At 44.6% G+C, this 20143-nt stretch overlaps 1 protein-coding gene across 3 annotated transcripts in view; it reads right to left on the bottom strand.

The window, feature by feature from the left end:
- CACNA1H (calcium voltage-gated channel subunit alpha1 H) overlaps positions 1-20143 on the bottom strand; it is a 199371-nt gene that overhangs the window by 69509 nt on the left and 109719 nt on the right. For all 3 annotated transcript variants that reach the window (XM_050967253.1, XM_050967254.1, XM_050967252.1), the window contains exons 9-13: positions 15878-16029; positions 14409-14594; positions 11668-11785; positions 9218-9373; positions 909-999 (exon numbers count right to left, since the gene is read on the bottom strand). In XM_050967253.1, coding sequence (XP_050823210.1) covers positions 909-999; positions 9218-9373; positions 11668-11785; positions 14409-14594; positions 15878-16029 — 703 coding nt within the window. The remainder of the gene's footprint in view (positions 1-908; positions 1000-9217; positions 9374-11667; positions 11786-14408; positions 14595-15877; positions 16030-20143) is intronic.

The following is a 20143-nucleotide window of genomic DNA, read 5'->3' as shown; positions in this document are numbered from 1 at the left end:
GCTGAATGACTATGCAGTTAAATCACCTAGTATTGCTCCAGCACTCTCAGCTGGTGACCCCAACCATTAAAATACTTCTGTTTCTACCTGAAATTAATTCTATTTGGCAGCCAAATGACTGTCATTTCATTGAGTCAAATGAATTTTGGCTACAGGCCCAAAAGACACTTGAAAATGCTCCTAACAAAACCCCACTCTGAAAATTAAAAGGGGACGAGATGTAATGTGACCAAATAGCCAATACAGTTTAATATCTGAGGCAAGGATATATTGAAAAGCAACATATGTTCTCTCTTCATATTTGTTAAGACTAGAAAGTCTTTTTCATATTCGAAACACTTTTTGAATAGTTGAAAATGCAAAACTGCGGCCCCACAAGCATAGCAGCCAGGCGAGTCACCACATGAAATGTACTGACCCCGGGGGGAGAGGACAGGGAAGAGCTCCCAAACTGGAGGTTCCCAAACTTTTCACTAAGTTGTATTTTGTGTCTTTTGGGGACCCATTGCACCTGCTACTCCCCCTCCCCAGCCCTCTAGTTCCAAGCCCAAACCTCCTAGTTGGCTCCCCCCAGCCCATCCCCTTCTGTGCCCCAGCCATCCCCTCTCTCCCCACAGCTGGGCTGCAATCGCTACCAGGCTGCTGGCTGTCTGCTTGCTGGTTTCAGCAGCTTCCTTCGCACTGCACTTGCCTTAGAGACCCCCCCACCCCTGTGCCTCTTCCTGGGGATGTCACAGCACTAGAGAGGGGGGAGGAGGGTGGCTGGGGAGAGGGAGTGCCACCAGACCCCCTGGTGGGTTGGACCCACCATGTGGGAAACACTGACCTAAACCATCTACAGGGCCTCTGGAAGCAGAGTTATAGCAAAGCTATGCACACTGCAGAAGGAAATTCAAGTTTATTCCTACCTGTTGCATGGAGGTCTTTCAGCTTCTCAATATCCTCATCAAAGTTGGCAGATGTCTTATCCTCATCCGTGTCCGACTTGTTGGCGTCACCCTGCAGGGAGGAGACAGGTGAATTTAATGTCTGATTAGTGTTTTGCTCTTGACCAAGAGAAGTTTCCGAATAAAATTCCCCTGATCCATTTAAGTTACTAATGCCAGACCAATGGCTGCCCACATATTCCATCCCATCAGAGAGGCCATGTCATCTCGTGGGTAGAGCATAGACCTGGGACATGGAAGAGTATGCTTCAAGTTCTAGCTCTACACTGACTTGTTGTGCGACCGTTGGCAAATCTCTCAACCCGGCTGTGCCTCACTTTCCCTAACTTGACATTTGCAGCTGTTGCATTGTTCACTAAAATGGGGACCATGATACTTACCTGTTGTGGGTATTAATCAAGTAATGTTTGTAATGTGTTTTGAAAGCTGGGGCAGGGGACTCTCTCTTCGACTGTGTTTGTACAGTGGTGCCCTGATCTTGATAGGGGCCTTTGGGCACTATCATACTATATGCACTAAGCATTATGATGTGTATTAGAACTGCTTTGAAATGCCCTTATAAAAGATATAGCTACTATCAATGCTGCTGCATTCACCTCAGTGTCTAGCCCAACTGAACAATGAGTCCCATTGCAAAGTGTAGAAGTGCTGTTACCATCAGAGACGTGACTAACAAAATCTGGCATCACGGGTTTCTGTATCTATCCTCTCTCCATGATCACAAGCTGCTGGGTTTAGATGACAATGGGATATTTTTCTAGCTGCCAGTGCTGAAAAACTCAACCCAGGGATCTGAAAAATCAAGCCACGCTCTGTCTTTCATCCTGCCTCGTTATAAAGATTCTACAATCGGAAGCCACCTGGCAGCATTGTAGGATGAGGTAGAATAGAACCTTGCCTGCTCTTCCATAACTGTACCCCTGCTCTGCAGGGCTGAGATAGTACTGGGAGCTTATTTATGTCAGTAAAGTCAGCAGATGTGGCTTGAAGACAGAGAGAGAGGGTTGAAAGTGAAGATGATAACCACAACTGGAGACTTAAGACTTGGTGGTTTTATGACACCTTCCTCCAGGCTATTTCCACTCCGGCTGTGCAGTTAAAACACTCTCTCCTTCCAAAACATTTGCCTAAATATTTTTTTTAAAGATCACTATTTAATGACAGCTAGTTTTTTGGCTGACTCTTGCCTCAATATCTTCAGCAAACAAATACAGATCACGGCATTTCACGCTGGAGAGCAGGGAGTCTGTGCCTCGTGAGGAAACCTCTGAGCAGCAGTCAGTGATTTTCATCTCTGTGCTGTCAGTCTGTTATCTCTGTGAATCAGGCTGGGCTCCCCAGTGGTTTGGAAAACGATCTTGTCTTTATCCTTCATGCTGTAACATCTTTCTTGCCTATAGTGCATCTCATGCAGGGCGCCTAGCTAACAATTCTGTCTGGTCATGTTGCTTTTTGTTACACATCTCTATACTGGAATATTATACAAACGCGACATGGAAAACCATGCAATCCTTGGAGGAAACAAATGAACAATCATTTATTACTATAACAGGTAGGGTGGGATTTTCAGATGCACTCAGGGCTGAAACTCAGCTGGTAGGTCGTAGCTCAGAGCGCTACTCCAGACAGGGGTACCAGACAGCAGGTGTGAAAAATCAGGATGGGGCTAGGAGAGGGTAATAGGCACCTACATAAGACAAAGCCCCAAAAAGCGGGACTGCCCCTATGAAATCGGAACATTTGGTCACCCTAACCCCAGAGGACTCCTTGGAACTGTGCTGGTGATCTGTACCTTAGCATTGGCCTACTCTGTGCCCACTGAAGTGGATGGAAGCTTCACCATTGAATTCAGTGGGAGCAGTTAGGACAGTACTGAGTGTTTTTGTACATCCTCCCCAATATAGTCATGAACAGACCCCAGATTAGACACTTTGGTATCCACAGAAGTGCTACAGCACAAGTAGTGAACGGACACGCACACACACGCTACCCAAACATGGACTGCCTCTAGCGAGGAAGAATAATTCAGTCTTCACAGATGATTCTGTCTCTAGTGTCTCCTTCCAGACCACCAGCAGGAGGGCCAATGGTGACAGTGAGTTTGGGATTTGGGAGAAGACTCTTGATTCTTTTTATACACAGGGCCCTGACCAGCAGATTATGTTGTTGAGAGGTCTGGCATGCCAAAGCTGAGCCCTAAGCCACACAATCCTCTTTGAAATGTCTTTACCAGATTTGAACACTGGTTCTTTGCTTTCTTATATCCAGGTATGCTACCAAAGAGACTAATCTAAATTCATTTAAAAGGCTGGAGTACAAATGCTTGTCTTGTAAAGTTCTCCTAAACAATTTCATCTTGTGTGTGGTCAGCAGGACAGAATTGCTCTGGCAGGCTGTCCAGCTGATCCATCAAGGCTACAGAGAAGTTGTGCAAATTGGTCTCTGTGAGGAGCACAGTTTCTTAACTGTACAAATCCACCATGGTCTCAGTAGACACACATGGCTTTCCCCAAGGTGGTGATGAACTCGATTTCTTTGGCAGTGTTTTGCTACGTGGTGCAGCCAAAGCAACAGGTTAAGAGAGGGGATTGAGTTCCTTTGTTCATCTTTTTTATTTCATGGATGAAGAATTAACATACAATAGCAGTTACAGCTGTATAATTTTGGAAGCTCTGGGTGGCGTTGTACAGCAGATTTGAGACAATTTTCCAGTCAGCCAATCTGGAACCTCTGCGTGACTCAGCTACACAAGCCCTTTTGCTCGTAGGTCTGCAGTCATACATGCACGTCAGGGATGCTCTACACAAAGCATGACCTTGTGGATTTCCGTGTCTATTCTTTTTCTTTCATGTCCCTATCAAATTTGCACCATTCGTAAGTCAAGATCTGAAGATCAAGCTGGGTTTTTTCTGCCTCTCACAGCATTATCAATAAAAGGAGTCCCCCAATCAAATTCAGTTGGCAATTTTGTCAATGACACATAGGATAGAACTGAACTCAGCTTGCTCCCTTAGCTGTAGGGGAGGGCTAACAGTAGCAAACCCCCCTCCCCAGTTCTATCAGTAAAGTCAGCCCACGTGACTTGGAATGATCAGATGACTAAGAAGGGCCCATTTGTACATAACCATCTTTCTGACTCACACACAATGTCAAAGAAGAAGAGCAAGGCAAAAGATCTCAGATAAGTTCCTCTGCAGTATATGACTTTATGTGGATTCCTGTTTAGAAGACTTTTCATATTTTGGCATCAACAACTAGTCAATGAATCAAAGAATAAAGCTGCAGGAAAATAAAAAACTCTTAGCTCTGCTGAATGCTTCTTCCTGCGAGCTGCAGCCAAGGAAGATTTGCCAGCCCTTGCTGTATAAAAACTAGAGCTAAGTTATTCATTTATAAGCATGCAGTTTGATACGAGGCCTCGTGGCTGAAATATGGCTCTGGTGGGATTTCACTAGTGCAGACTGTACCTAGCTAAGAGACAACTGACAAGCCTATAACTGTAAGCTTTGCCAAGCCCCCTAACGAAGGAAACCAGAAAGAAAAATGCACGCTACAAATTTAATTCCTGGGGTGGTTGGGCTGTTCTGATGCAGGCTTTAAAGACTGTCTCTTACACATTTAAATCATAGTCTGTAACAGCTCCAAAAGGAGCTATTAAACACTAGCAAGAAAACAGGGTCCATTTTGCTAAGACTGTAATTACATATTTCTAGAGAATATTGCACAAGGCTACCAATTTCTGTCTTCATATTAGCACGATTAGCCGTTTAGAGAACAAGCAGGAAACAGGACATTGTAGAAAGGTCAAAGTGGCTTTTGCAACAAACAGGTTTGCTGAATGGAGAGAATTTTCTTTTTCCTAACGCAAACCCCACATTATTGCCACAGCAAGGATTCAACCTGTGACCTCTGGAGCTAAAAAACATGAGTTTTGACGACTTAAGCTAGAAGACACAGTAGCTGTTAGCCCAGGCTGCAATGGACTTATAGTATTTCAGCTACTAGAGGGGGACAGAGAGCTTGTGTGTAAATGAGTGTTATATTTGGTAGTAAGAACACAAGATGGTAAACCAAGGGACTTGTCGGTCATGCTGAGGGGACAAATGAATAGAGGCGAGAGCCAGAGCACTATATGTACAGTATTATATATTACTTAGTCCTGCCTTGAGTGCAGGGGACTGAACTAGATGACCTCCTGAGATCCCTTCCAGTCCTACGCTTCTATGATTCTACGTAGGAGATTGATTGTGTAGGGCTTTGGAGAAAAGGGGAAGCTGGTTACATTTGCTTCAGGAGGTAAGTGGAAATCAGAAAAGATATTTGAAGTGGAGATGGACTTGTCTGGAGCCATGGGCATGTGAAGGGAGCTTTAGAGAGCTGATCTAGTATAATCCAAGGGAGAATAGGACTGTCCTTTAGCTTAACTCTAAGTTACAAACTAGAACTCTCTGTTTACAGCCTGGCATTTGGCTGGTACCCTTACCAGACTTGCTTAAAGCATCATTATTTGTTCACTGAAGTCATCACAGAAAAATATATGGGGCAAATATGATTTTTCTCTGCTTGCTTTCTCGTATTGAATGAAACAGCTTGGAATAAGCAGAAGTATTATAAATCCCCAAGACAGTTAAAAACGTTCCCAGGCAGAGTGGCTAACAAAAGCACCGATTTCCCACCCCCACCAACACTAGCTTGTGAATAATTCAGGGCCCATTCCCTGGGTCCTTTCCCATTGTTTGTTTTCGTTAATGACAACATACTTAAAGACAAGTGTCTTATCAAACAGAGGGGAGCTGGAGCCCAGCACACAGCGATTGAAGGGTGTAAACAAAACAGCAATAGTGTAGCTGATAAAGTTGAAAGGGCAAGGAAGGCCTCTCTCCTGCTTGCCTGGGTACGGAGCATGAATGTGGACTTGCACTTAGAAAAAAAACAAGTGAAAAGTGCAAAGTATGACTGTCTGGGTCTGCCTGGCAACATCAAACAGCTGCATCTACTCTACACCCCAAGCAGAACACAAAGGACACTGCTCAGCAGACTCCTGGATTTCAATTAGCTATTCAATTTTTTGGCACAGCCTGCGCGCTTCATCTGGATTGTTTTTGACCTCCTATCTCTGGAACCTGCTGAAGATCAAAAGGTTGATACCGGTGGCCTTTCCCCAGCATAGACGGCTGGAACACACATTCAGCATTCTTATAATATCCTCAAGCGTCTTCTCCGAGGGCCGGGAGGTGTGGCGCTGAGACACACTAATGGACCCTGAGAGACAGGAGCTTCAAAAGCAGCATGAGTCATGAAATATGGGCAACATTGCAGGAACAAACCAAGGTGAAGAATGATTTAGGCAAAGGCAAACACAAACACTTATCACTCAAGTTCTACCTACTGTAACAAATTTATAGCGGCTTAGGACTTGGTGGTAGAAGCAAAAGATAAAACTTAGATCCTTCAGCCCCCAAAAAGAACAGTCCCTGCCTCTTGAGTTCAATGAGAGTCTCATTAGCAATACAGGGCCTGTGACACACATCTGAGCTATTCTGATTCCATCTAACCGCGGGCAGTGATACACACATATAACAGTATTATTATTTGTATTCACACAGCATCTAGGGGCCCCTGGACTCCACTGTGCTAGGTCCTGTATGAACAGAACAAAAAGACAATCTCTGCCCCAAAGAACTTACAGTCTAGATACCCAGTTCCTTTTCCTATGTTACACTCCCACCTCAAAACACACCCAAGCTCTGGGAAAGTCTAGATTGAAACTTTCATTCATTTCTATTTGGCTGGTATCTCTGACACCTCCTAATGAATGTTCTGTGTCCAGTGCTGTTCCCTGTGTCACCGTGGATTGTGTACACAGTAGTGTGCAGCTAACGTGTTCAGCCAATTATCTCAGCCTGCCTCCCCCACCTTCTTAGGTGCCTAGCACTCAAAGTGTCCCCGATCAGTTGCCAGTTTTCAAACCTTCTTCAACTGACTACTTCTATGATGTAGCCGTCAGTGCAAAAATCTGCAGCACATTGAAAACGGATAACATGGGGAACAGCTTCAAATGGAGTTCAATATAAAAATAAACATCACCAGGGTTACTGCACTGATGGGGTTATTCATTTTTATGTTTAATCCATGAAAAGCTACCATATTAAAATGTAAATGAATCGGCCTCAGATTTGTCAGCCGGCTGTATCAGAGTCCAGGCACTTTCCAACAGGCTTTGGGTCCAGCTTGCGGCACAGCACGTGTGACTTGGAAGACAACTAACACCGCAGAGCAAAACTCCGACCTGCTGGGACACAGCAGCCAGATTCTCCATGAATACTGGTAATTCCTTCTTTTTGGGCTGATCTTGCTTCTATTAAAGTCTGTGGCAAAATTTCCACAGACTTCAATAGAAGCAGGCTCGTGCCAGTTGTACTAAGAGGCAAGGATGCGAAGAGTTGTAGCATCCCCAGCAAAGTGCACGTATCACGCAGATCTGTGATCCTGAGAAAGCTGCTTTGTGAGTCTGGGAATAAACAATGAAGATAAGATCATTTTCAAACTTGGGCTCTGTTCCAGCTGTTTCTATTAATTTGCCTGTCCTGGTACTTATCAGGAAGCTGGGAAGGGACATTTTAATAATGGAAACCATACAGATCATCTTAAAGGGGAAAAATGCTGTTGTAAGAGTTAGGAGAAGGGTGTTTCTGGTGCATGCATATTTCAATGGTACTTTGCAGTGAACCGCAGTGTTGCCTCAGTGTAATGTAAGCAGAATAAATATGAATATGATGAGATTTCTGGGGACAGGATGGAAGCTTATCAAAAATAATTAATAAATCAAAGCTTTTCTTTCCCTCTCCACACCCTGGGAATTTAGAGAATGAAAACTGAAAACCATTCCTCATTTTGTTTCTGAGTTCCCCTGTGCTTAGCGCTGCTTCAATATTCCAAAGCGCGAAGCAGCCTCTCTGTTCTTGCACACCTGGGGATACTAAAAAAATTCAAAAATCCAAAAATGTGATTCAAGCCTTTTGGATCTTTATTTTCAACTTGAACGGAGGCTGGATGATTTTAGGCGAGTCTCAAAATCATGTCCATGCCCTACCAACTTCACAAAAGCTTCTTCATAATATATTAAACCAGAAATAGGATCATAATTCTCATTTAAAACTCCATGCTACATATGGATCTGTTTTGCTCAGAAGGAAAAAACGGAGAAGAGCAGAATAGGTTAGCGGGTTCCAGGATTGACATTTGGAAACTTTTCAAAGCAGACAGAGAAACAGTTATTTCTTTAAACTTCCTTACCCAAGAACAAGTGGTTGGTCATTATCCAGTCCCCTGGCCACATATACTGTTATAGCACTCATTTTCAGGTGGGGGTACATATGAACAGCCATACTGGGTTAGACCAGTGCTCCTGTCCCCAGTACTTGCCACCAGAGACCATAGGTTCATATTCAGAGCGTCGAGCCCATCCCACCGGGCACATCCTATTTTTAGCATGCTAGGTCAATGAGAGCTAGCACAAGAATGTCTCCTCGAGCTGGGAATCCACATCCCCAACTCCCAGTGTAGACACATCTGTGCAGGTGCGGCAGGTGTCAATTCCAGCAAAAGGACATACCCACACTAGCACGCTAAAACCAGAAGCATAGTCACAGTGGTGGAAGCAGCCAATCGCCCAAGTCCGTGCCTCAAGTCTCGGCTGGGACCACGCTCAGGATGATTCAGTTTACATCTCCAGCACAAACGGCAGACATACCCTTAGCGACTTGCCCAGGGTCACCGGAAACCGGGTGGACTGTGGTCTTGTGAATGCCATGCATGTGCTCTAACCACTGGATCATCCTCTCAAGGATGGAACCATCAGAGCTAGCCAGGCAACACAAGGGCACCTCATCACAAGCTTTATCACTCCTACTTTGCTTATACCGGTATAACTGCATCCACCCTAGGACTTATGCCAACATAGCTATGTCAGTAACTGCCCCCACCCCCAACTAGCCAACACAGTGACACTAACTTTGAAGTGTAGACCAGGCTTAATTCAATTTGGCCCTTTCTCTCCATGAGCACTGGATTATCAACGTCCTGTCTTGTACCAGGTGGGCTTTACTGGAGGGCCTGTGGGGGCCACGTTCTGCTGTGGTCCTTGGAGGGTCATTTAGAAATAAGCTGCTATTTCCCTACTGATGAAGAGCTCATGAGACTGAACCCCTCATCCATTCCCTACGTGCAGCTGCCAGTTCCCTGCCCCATCGCTTGCTAAGCCCCCTTACCTCTGCTTGGAAGCCTTCTACCAGGATGGCAACTAGGAGGTTGAAGAGCACGTAGTTGCCAAAGGTCATCAGGGCCACGAAGTAGAGTGCCGCCCACGAGGAGGTGGATGCCATGCCATTATAGAGCACCACGTTCCAGTCTTCCTGGGTGAGGATCTGCATGCAGTGGGGAGGAAAGGCTTTCCGATTACTCCTCTCTGCTCGTCGGGAGCAGCTGGTTTAAAATGCACATTGAATCACTGATTTATCCCTTTCTCCTTTACAGAGGCAGCACTCGCTCTCCTTTCTGACTCACTAGAGAGCTAACCAGATGAGCCCGCAAAGGATCCCTTTATTTAGATCTCAGCACATGAGATAGATCTGCAAGCTTCCCCCTGAGATACTCTTCTGCACTAGGTCCCCTTTCAGCTCACCTAGCGGCATTATGACCCACAAAGGTTGCTAGTTCAAATCTCCACTCTGGTAATGTATTGGGCACACAAGCAGCGACTTCTATTACATGGAGGGGAAGTTCCCAAATGATTATGTGTACTCTGGTGATCAGCTACCAGTTGATAGGTCTGCCATGGCACCATCAGTTTTGTGCCAAGAGATGGTCACACTTTTTCAGGGCCACACTTTCCTTTCATCAGAACATTTTTTCTCATTATGAGTTAACTGGAGTTGGGGAAAAAAACCAAGTTTTCCTCACAGTCATTGACACGAGGGATCTCCAGAAACTCAGGAAAGGAAACAACTGCTTGCTGGGTGGAAAAGAGATGATAAACTGGCAGGAAAACAGATTTTCTTTGAAAAGACTAGTCTGACTATAAGGAGCCTTCACAAGATTCACTTAAGATATTTCTAGCCTGCCAACTTTTCCATAGCTGAAAAACCCAGGGACTTGAAAAAAAAAAAAAAAGACGATGGCTTCTTGCCCTTCATTAATCCAGACTTTACAATGAAGATGTCCTCTAGCACTGCTGTAAAACAGGAACAACGAGTTGGTGGCATCTGGGGGTGGAAAAGCATATTCGGCTGCATTTAATCCTGTGCCTCCCCTTAAGGTTATGTCCTTGTGCATCACCCTGAATTTATTTACACACACGACTTTGAATGTTAAAAATAAATATGTGAGCCACTATTAAAACAGTATGAACCTCATGGAAGTGATGTCAGTTTCCCCTCGCAATGAACTAAAATCCATCTTTGTTTATATATGGGAGAACTAACATTCTGCATTATGGAGAGTTTGGATCAGTTTGCACATGGACTGCAATTTATTTAATGAGGTGCACCTGTTCTGTACCTAGGAATCCTGCTTAACATTCCTAAGCTCTCCTCCACTATACTGGTGGTTGTTAGGGGGCCTTTAATATACTCACTCTGCTTCCCATTATAAGGACTGATTTCTTAAGCAGAAAGACAGCTAATTTTGCGGAGAGATACCTTCCTGGAAATAGTTGCTTCATTGCTCTGTTATGAAGTATATGAGTCATTCCAATGGATACCTTAGATCTTGTCTACACAGGAAAGTCGGCTAGTTTACACAGAGATTTTCCAGTTCTCTGCCTTGCTTTTCTTTTGTGTCACAGTCTTTACCAGTCCAGCAATCCTCAGCCCAAATCCACTGTTTGTGTAGCCAGTACCTACAAAATTTGCTGAGCTAGATTGGCCTGAGACAGTCTGTTCTCCCCCCAATTCTAAAACACAGTATTTTTAAAAAGTGAATTTCAGTGCTGGAAGAAGGTGTTGGATTGGTATCCTTGGAGACAGAAGTCTTCTGTCTATTCATGGAACAGGTACAGCACTGAATGGTTTTAGAAGCCTCCTTCACAATGACCAATATGTTTCAACCTGATTTGTATAATGATTGCAGCTGGGCAAAATTTCTTGAATTTTGGGCAAAAAAATGCAGATTTGGGTCAATCGAAACATTTAATGTATTCATGTTGAATCTGCTGAAATGTTTCTTTCTGGGAAAAAAAAATTCCCTCAAAGTCAAAATATTTTATCCCTTTGCTTTTTCCTTATACCTTAAATAATCAAGATAAAATTTGAAACAAAGTTCAAAAAAAAACCCTGAATGTAACAAAACGTTTTGTATCAAAGTGTTTTGGGCGACCAGAATTTTTTCCTACTTTTTAGTTTAATCAAAACTGAACTGAGAAAATCTGCTATTATTTGCACAAACGTAATGATACGAAAGTGTTGCTCAGTCTCTATTCCTTCTCAGGCTTTGGCCTTTGCTAAGAAGCGAGATCATTATAGTGGTGGGTTTTGTGACAAGGGTATCTGCCCACTCAGAGTTAGTCTGAGACCAGTTGATTCATTGGGAAGAACCGAAACAAACCTCTTCAAGGTAAGTTTGTCCAATTAACTCTGTGATGCTGTTAATGAAGTTTTTTGAAAGGCAACAACATTTGTCTGCTTGGTAGAGAATAAAACTCATCAGCGGTCCCAGATCTTACCTGAAACACCGTCACAATGGCCCAGAGCAAGGAATCAAAATTCTTTCTGTCTGGAACTGTGTCCCCCGTATCAGTTTTCAAGCTAAACTTGCATCCAAAAAGATGCATGCCGAGAATGCTGGAGAGGGAAAGGAAGCGACATAGAAGACATCACTGCATGAGACACATGGTTTTAGGGAGCATCTTAGGGCTTTTGGGGATCACTTTATTGTAACAGCTGCACATTGTGGGTCTATTGAGAGTGCTATCTGTGCTCCTGCAGGCAGGAAGTGAGACCTCCTTAGAGGAGAACACCAACTACAACGTGAATCAGAGCATGAGTTTCCTATATACAACAAAACAGCCTTTCCAGAAGGTGAAAGCAGAACAGCACGACTTAGATATAACTTTTGTCCTTATGTTCCTGCACTAACTCCCTGGTGAACTATCACCAAATGTACTGGTTCTTGAGGCCTCCAGCCTCTACTTGCCATTTCAGTTCAGATGCCTACAGAAGACCCACCATTGCAGAGCCCGATGGCCTCTGGGTTCCCATTGACAGAGCTGCAAAAGCAGCAAAGAATCCTATGGCACCTTATAGACTAACAGACGTTTTGAAGCATGAGCTTTCGTGGGTGAATACCCACTTCATCAGATGCATGTAGTGGAAATTTCCACGGGCAGTATATATGCAAGCAAGCTAGAGATAACGAGGTTAGTTCAATCAGGGAGGATGAGGCCCTGTTCTAGCAGTTGAGGTGTGAAAACTAAGATTTATCTCTAGCTTGCTTGCATATATATACCAAGATTTTCACACCTTAACTGCTAGAACAGGGCCTCATCCTCCCTGATTGAACTAACCTCGTTATCTCTAGCTTGCTTGCATATATATACCTGCCCCAGGAAATTACCACTACATGCATCTGACGAAGTGGGTATTCACCCACGAAAGCTCATGATCCAAAATGTCTGTTAGTCTATAAGGTGCCACAGGATTCTTTGCTGCTTTTACAGATCCAGACTAACACGGCTACCCCTCCGATAATTGACAGAGCTGCAATACCAGTTGGTGAACTTTCTACACCATATGCGGCCTTTGACTGGGGATGGATGTTACTGGCCCAAGGAATTATGGGTGACATGGCTGAAGACTCTTCAAACAATCCATCTCCATCTCCCGTATCCTCCCTGAGGAATTTCTGGAGAGGGCTGTGGGTGCTGGAGGGGCTACTTTCCGTTCATTATCTAGGACTCAGGCAAAAAGCAGATACCTTCACTAAATGTGAGTATAACAAAGCACATTTGACCTGTCACGGCTCAGGCCAACCAGGTCCCAGAGATTTTCCCAGAAAGGGATCTTCTATGAAAAATGGACCTTACAGCTGATTTGACCACTCCTGGCTCTTGAGAGGGTCACTCAATCTTCATTAACCATTCAGTCCTCATTCTCTTTGCTGATAATGCCAACAAAGTGGCCAATTAGTGGCAGCTGCAATGGTAGCCTTTCCCTCACTTTTGAGTTCCTTCTATCAAAGCAGCGTAATGGATATGTGGTCAGGAACTATTCCGTATGACACAAGCATGACAAATATACAATGTGCATGACAAATATACAAGTATGAATGACATCAAACAGAGAAAGAATAGAGAAAACAGCTTGGAATTACACAAACCAAGGGAAACATTCAGAAGATTTAACAGTTAACATAAATTGCTTGCGCTTTCTGAGTATTTAATAAAAAATACCATCTTCCAAGATGTTTGTCATCGGTATTGGGGCAAATTCTCAGCTAATTTACACTGAAGCCGGTGGGCCCACATCCATGGAAATAAGCTAATTTGAACCATCTGAGAATCTGGACTATTCTTCTGAAAGTCTTCTATTTGACATGGACAGAAGATCCCATGGAGTTGCTGGGAAGTGACTTTTGGTGCTACAGATAGTTTTCCACTACCAAATTAACTAAGACCAACAATCCATTTCATTTTGGCTACTAAACAGGCATTGGAAATGACCCCTGCTATTCTCTACAAAGTAGGGGTAAATAGCCCCCCGAAAGAACATCAGGTCAACTGCCCACCTTTGTCCCCACTCTCCCTCCATAGTTCTTCTTGCTTTTCTGGATCACGTATCCTCACTATTGACCTTGGTCAGAGTCAAACCCAGAACTCAAGGAGGCGAAGCTAGTGACAGGCTGCATGCCCTGTTATCAACCCCCTGAGCTATTCAGCTGCAGTCCAGTGTTAAAATTCCTGGACCCCATACTTCCTCCCTCTAAAACATGAAGCCATCAAGTTCCATTTGTGGATAACTTCCTGGGTCAGGAGTGCTGGAACAGAGGGGGAACTCTTGGGAGAGGAGGGATAGGCGGTGCAGGGGCAGGGCCTCAGGGGAGAGGGGTGGCACAGAGGGGCAGGGCCACGGTTCAGGTGCTGGTGCACCCACTCTCTTCCCCCTGCCCCCCACAGTTTTAGGAAGCTTCTGCCGCTCCTGTCCTGTGCCTCTCAGGAACTTTGGAGTGATGGTTTTTCTGTTGTTATCAGTTTGTGTTCTTCATTTGTCTACAGAATTACAAGGATTGCATGAAACACTGAGACCTCAAAGAGGTAAATCATCTGTTGAATATCTGCCTGTCAGTCTATTGTGAGCACATCTGTCATCTAGGCTGCATGGCAAACATGCTCTATTGTCACTCTAATTTACATTTTATTTAAGCAAGCCAAACAATTAATCCAAGGAGAAAAGCAGCAGCTGCTGGTACCTGAAAATAAAGATGAAGAGCATGAGCAGCATGCAGAAGGTGGCCACGTTATCCATCGTCTTCATCAGGACCACCAGCTGGCGGCGAAGGGCGGGCATGAAGCGTACCAGCTTGAGGACCCTGAGCAGCCGAAAAGTTCTTAGCACAGAAAGGCCTCCATCGGATTGGCCAATGATCTCCCAGACACTACGGAAGCACAAGAGGGAAAACAACAAACTCACTGTCCTTGTCTGACTCGTAGCAGTTTGATGTACAGTACAACAAAACCCATAGCTAACTGGCTTGTGGGTAGCTCACAGGGTGTCTGGCCCAGCCTGTGACCTGGGATCAGAGAGCCCTGTAGGAACAGGTAGTGTGGGTAGGGGGAGGTCACCTTGTATATTTGCCTCTGCAGCTCTGCCTCCTTCTTGACTTTGGAAAGATCTCAGAATTAGCCCCCTTCAATATATATGCTTAATCTATTTCTTCTATAGTGCTGTTTAACCTGCTTGTTTTCTATAGCATCTAGCGATAAAGTAAATGACTTAATGGTGTTCTATACGCATTTTTGGTCTGGACCATTGCAAATCAGAGATGGGCTTCAGCCAAAGATTTAGATTAGGATTTTGGAAGGCCCTGAAATTCCAGAGGGTTCAAACATGGGGGTTTTAGTTCAGATTATTATTATAAAGAGATGGAGCCAGGTGTAAAATTGGGTTTGGAGTTTGAACAATCTCAGAGTTGGAGTTGTTTGCATCTGGGACTTTCTTCTGGACCCCTCTCTAATTGGCATGACTTATTTCAACTCCAGGGGCCCAGCCATCAGTTGGTGTAAAACGGCATCCCATCATGGATGTCAACAACACTATGCTGATTTACACAGGCTGAGGATCTGGCCTGATGTTTTTCCTTCTCAAAATTAGAGTGAATTTAGCAGCCACGAAGCTCAGGGGATGACTGGTGCAGGCCAAGCCAGTTACAGCATGGACAGACGCAGAAGAAGCCTCTCCCATGCACATGTGTCAGCACAAGCCACCCCAGATCTGCAGCACCCCTACCACTTGTTGGGAGCCCTCTCTAGCGGGCACCACACCCATTACCTATTGAATCCCACCTTCTTACAGCGTTGCCCTGTTCCTGCCTTTCCAGGTCACATATTCATGTATTTGTTCTGGGAAAACACTGTACTGCCACAACTTGGGGTGGTTACACTTCTTTCCCCAGAACTAGTTCTGCTGGGTTTCAGTGGAAAATTCACCATGCCGCCAGATGAGTGGCAGAAATAGAACTCCTCGTCTGTCACGTCCATTTCGTTTGGGCAGCACTTCTAAAGATACAACCCTAAAAGGTCAATCTGCTCTTAATCCCACTGAGCTCTAAATTCACACTAACCCACATCACTCCTACCCTCTGCATGACATGACTTGTCTAAGGTCTCCCAGAGCTACTTGGAGGCGAATGGTGGAAAGTATCATGCAGCGTGCAGTGACCTGATGATGACTATGATCCCGTCGAAGATGTTGTATGGGTTCTTGATGTAACCGAAGATACCAAAGGCAAGGAGCTTGAGGACCATCTCCAGCGCAAACATGCTGGTGAAGACAATGTTACTGATCTCCAAAGCGTTGGTCAGTTCGTCCGGCTACGAGACAGAAAGACACAAAGTCAAGCTGATACATAAGGAGAAACATGGCATTATTTTTTATTATTCCGCATGGTAAACACACTCATTTCCTCAAGGAATTTATTGCACTGTTTCACTTTGCACATAATAAAGCCCTATGCAAACCCATACATCTGGGAACAAAGGAGGCAGGCGGCACCTACAGAATGGGGACTGTCCTCTGGAAAGCAGCGACTTGGAAAAGGAGTTAGGGGCCCTAGTGGACAAACCGCGCAACATGAGCTCTCAGTGTGACGCTCTAGTAAAAAGGGCTAACGCCATACATAGATAGATAAATGGAGAAGTGAGTATGGAAAGGAAGGTGATTCAGCCATGGTGAGACTTCACAGACAAACTTGGGATGTAGGCAATTACATGTTTCTGTGGTTAAACACTTTCAGAGAGGAGGGATAGCTCAGTGGTTTGAACATTGGCCTGCTAAACCCAGGAGTGAGAGTTCAATCCTTGAAGGGGCCATTTAGGGATCTGGGGCAAAAATCTGTCTGGGGATTGGTCCTGCTTTGAGCAGGGGGTTGGACTAGATGACCCTCTGAGGTCCCTTCCAACCTTGATATTCTATGAGTAATCCTCGAATACTGCATCGGGTTCTAGTGTCCACATTTCAAAAAATACATTAAAAACTGGAGAGGGGACAGAAAAGAGAGAGGCAGTGTATAAGGAAAAACTGGAAGGACATTCTATCAGGTCTTATAATAGAGCAAATGCCCATTTCTGTAGCATGCACCATAATCACACTCATGTTGTGTCCCAGAATAACAAGATCTTTGTCAAGGTTCCTCCCCCACTCTGAACTTTAGGGTACAGATGTGGGGACCTGCATAAACACTTCTAAGCTTAACTACCAGCTTAGATTTGGTTTCGCTGCCACCATCCAGATTCCTCAGTCTGGAACACCCCCTTTCCTCCCAAAACCTTCCCTCCCTGGATAGCCTTGAGAGACTTTTTCACCAAGTTTCTGGTGAACACCGATCCAACCCCTTGGATCTTAACACAAGGAGAATTTAACCATCCCCCCTCCTTTCCCCCACCAATTCCTGGTGAGTGCAGATCCAATCGCCTTGGATCTTAAAACAAGGAAAAATCAATCAGGTTCTCAAAAAGAAAGCTTTTAATTAAAGAAAGAAAGGTAAAAATCATCTCTGTAAAATCAGGATGGAAAATACTTTACAGGGTAATCAGGTTCATATAGCTCAGAGGAAACCCCCTCTAGCCTTAGGTTCAAAGTTACAGCAAACAGAGGTAAAATCCCCTCAGCGAAAAGGAACATTTACAAGTTGAGAAAACAAAAATAAGACTAACACGCCTGGCCTGGCTGTTACTTACAAGTCTGAAATATGAGAGACTGATTCAGAAAGATTTGGAGAGCCTGGATTGATGTCTGGTCCCTCTTAGTCCCAAGAGCCAACAAGCCCCAAAACAAAGAGCACATACAAAAGCCTTCCCCCTTTACAGGTAAAAGGATTTTGGTGTCTTTGGCCATGGGGGATTTTATAGTATTGTACACAGGAGGGCTGTTCCCTTCCCTCTATAGTTATGACAATCTTTAAGCAATGCACTAAAATGAAGCATTAAGGCAAAAAGTCAGAAGCTTTGTAGGATGTGCCTAGCCAGGCTAAAGGTCTATCTGTAGCAGACTACATGCTTTGAGTGTAAGGTGGGCTTTTCAAAAACACCCAAGAGAGTTAACTAGTACAAGTGCCACTGAAAGTCAATGGGATTTGTGTTCTTAGCGGCCTTTGAAAATACCACACTAAAAAACCTAGGAAAGTTTCTTCGTGGGTTCTCTGTTTTGATTGATCCAAAGTTCTGGTCAGAAACCTGGAGGGGATCTTTCTAGGATGTCCTAACTATGGCCCTTAAAACCAACGGCAAGCTCTCCATTCGCTCCAAGAGGAGTTGGAGTAGACCTTGTGCGTGAACTCAGATCCATGACATAGAAAACTGACCTTCCCAAATAAACCAACACTCACTCCAAGTTACAGTCTTTAATGTGAAACCTTTACAAGTTCCTCTCTCACCAAACTTAATGAGAAAGAAGGCACTGAGTTTGAAGTAACTCCAGTGAGAAAATCCAACACACAGTTCAAGGAACTGCAATGTACATTTCTAAAGCTAAATACCAGTTGCCTTGCAAAAGAAAATGAGTCTTTTCCATTTCCTCAGTGCAATAATCTTGCCTAGGAAAAAGGGATATTTTCATCTCCTGTCTGGTAATAGCTTCCTTTATTTTTCATGGTATGTTAACAGCTGGGAAACACATGAGGTGGTTATTGCATTATCTGAGCTTCTGAAGACAGGAGATGCTTGTGGTACCATGGTGCAGCATAGAAAAGACACTTTGAATTCAATGCACTATATATCAAATACTCAGCAAACAGCCAGGAATGTCAGCGGTTAACTTGGATTCAGTGGTAACCAAGGAGATCCCATCCTGTCCAGGCTGATTAAACCATCAGGCTGCTGCAAATTAACCCCTAGAACAACTTACCAAGAGTCATGGCGGATTCTCCATCACTGGCAGTTTTAAAATCAAGATAGGATGTTTTTCTAACAGATCTAGGTCAAACAGAGGATAATTCAGGGAAGTTCTATGCAAAAGGAGGTCAACTACATGATCACAGGGGTCCTTTCTGCTTTCATCATCTATGGATATGTCTACACTCCCCGCCGGATCGGCAGGTAGTGATCGATCTATTGGGAATCGATGTATCGCATCTCATCTAGACGTGATATACTGATCCCCGAACGCGCCCCCAGTCGACTCCAGAATGCCATCAGGGTGAGAGGCAGAAGCGGAGTTGACGGGGGAGCGGCAGTATGTCAATCTAAGATACGTCGACTTCAGCTACTTTATTCTCGTAGCTGAAGTTGCATATCTTAGATCGATCCCCCTCCCTAGTGTAGACCAGGCCTGTGAGTCTATGAAACCACCTTGCATAGGCCAAACCATTCTGTGCAATAACCTACTATGGGATCAACCATTTATCCCATAGAGACAGTACTAACTGTGCTCAGTGTTTCCAAGCAACCTCCTGATCATCATCAATGCACACCCTGATTGCTAAAATATGTTAGCGATGCAACTACTCATACCATACCTCCTTGCTCTCAAGCCCCTATAATAGGACATCTCCATTTAGCACTCAGTTGCCTGAACACCACCTTGGGCCAGAAGCTGAGATTATATTGGCAGGGCTTCTCTGGTACCCCTTGTTAAAACTTTGTGACTAAACTGAAGGGGGACGGTTGGGATGGCTTCCTTGCATATAACAAAGTCATGCTCTGTCCAGCCCCAGTGCTAGTGGATGCTGCTAAACCATCCTGCCCAGAGATGACTTACCTTTGGGGTTCATAAGGACATGGCTGCAGAAGACTTTGCCTTAGGATCGTACCAAATTCCATCCATTCCCAGAGGCTCCACGGGTCCTCCCCTCCCCATCATGTGACACAAACTGAACATTGTGCCAGACTTCTCAGTGTATTCAAGACACTGTGCAGGAACAGAGATTAGATGGTGTGTTTACTGCCTCTCTCCTTGGTCCGGGTTAAGAGGGAGCATTCTTGAGGACAGGCGAAACTAGGGGTTACGTTCCTTGGTCTCTCTAGCCTCCCTGGGATACAGTGTTTACTGCAGGTTACAGGAGAAAACGTTTGTGCTAGCTTCTTAAAGTCAAGTTGCTGGCAGCACATTGCTGGCCAGAAGAGAATTAACAGCATCATCTTCAGATGAAAGCTGCAGCTCAGAGCGCTTTAAAGGGATGGGGCCTCCAGTAACACCATTTCTGTTCTGTACTCTCCATTTTGTGGGGAACCTCAGGAAAACCCTACCAAGGAAAGAATGAGAGAGAGAGAGAGAGAGGCTGCACAGCCCCAGAAGGAGTAAGGAAAAGGGAAAGCCTACACAGCAGTAAGAAAACACCAGAGCATCTGCTAAAACTCCCACACATTACAGGAGCTTGATTTTGCTTTCACTCAAGCCAATGAGAATTTTGCCACTGATGTCCATGGAAACAGAGTCTGCCCCAGGGCTATTAAGTGGGACTTTAACAGGAAATGTCCCTTCTCTTCACAA

This window comes from Gopherus flavomarginatus, chromosome 9 (assembly GCF_025201925.1).
Source record: "Gopherus flavomarginatus isolate rGopFla2 chromosome 9, rGopFla2.mat.asm, whole genome shotgun sequence".
Classification (NCBI taxonomy): domain Eukaryota; kingdom Metazoa; phylum Chordata; order Testudines; family Testudinidae; genus Gopherus; species Gopherus flavomarginatus.
This window is presented reverse-complemented; position numbering and strand designations above follow the sequence as displayed.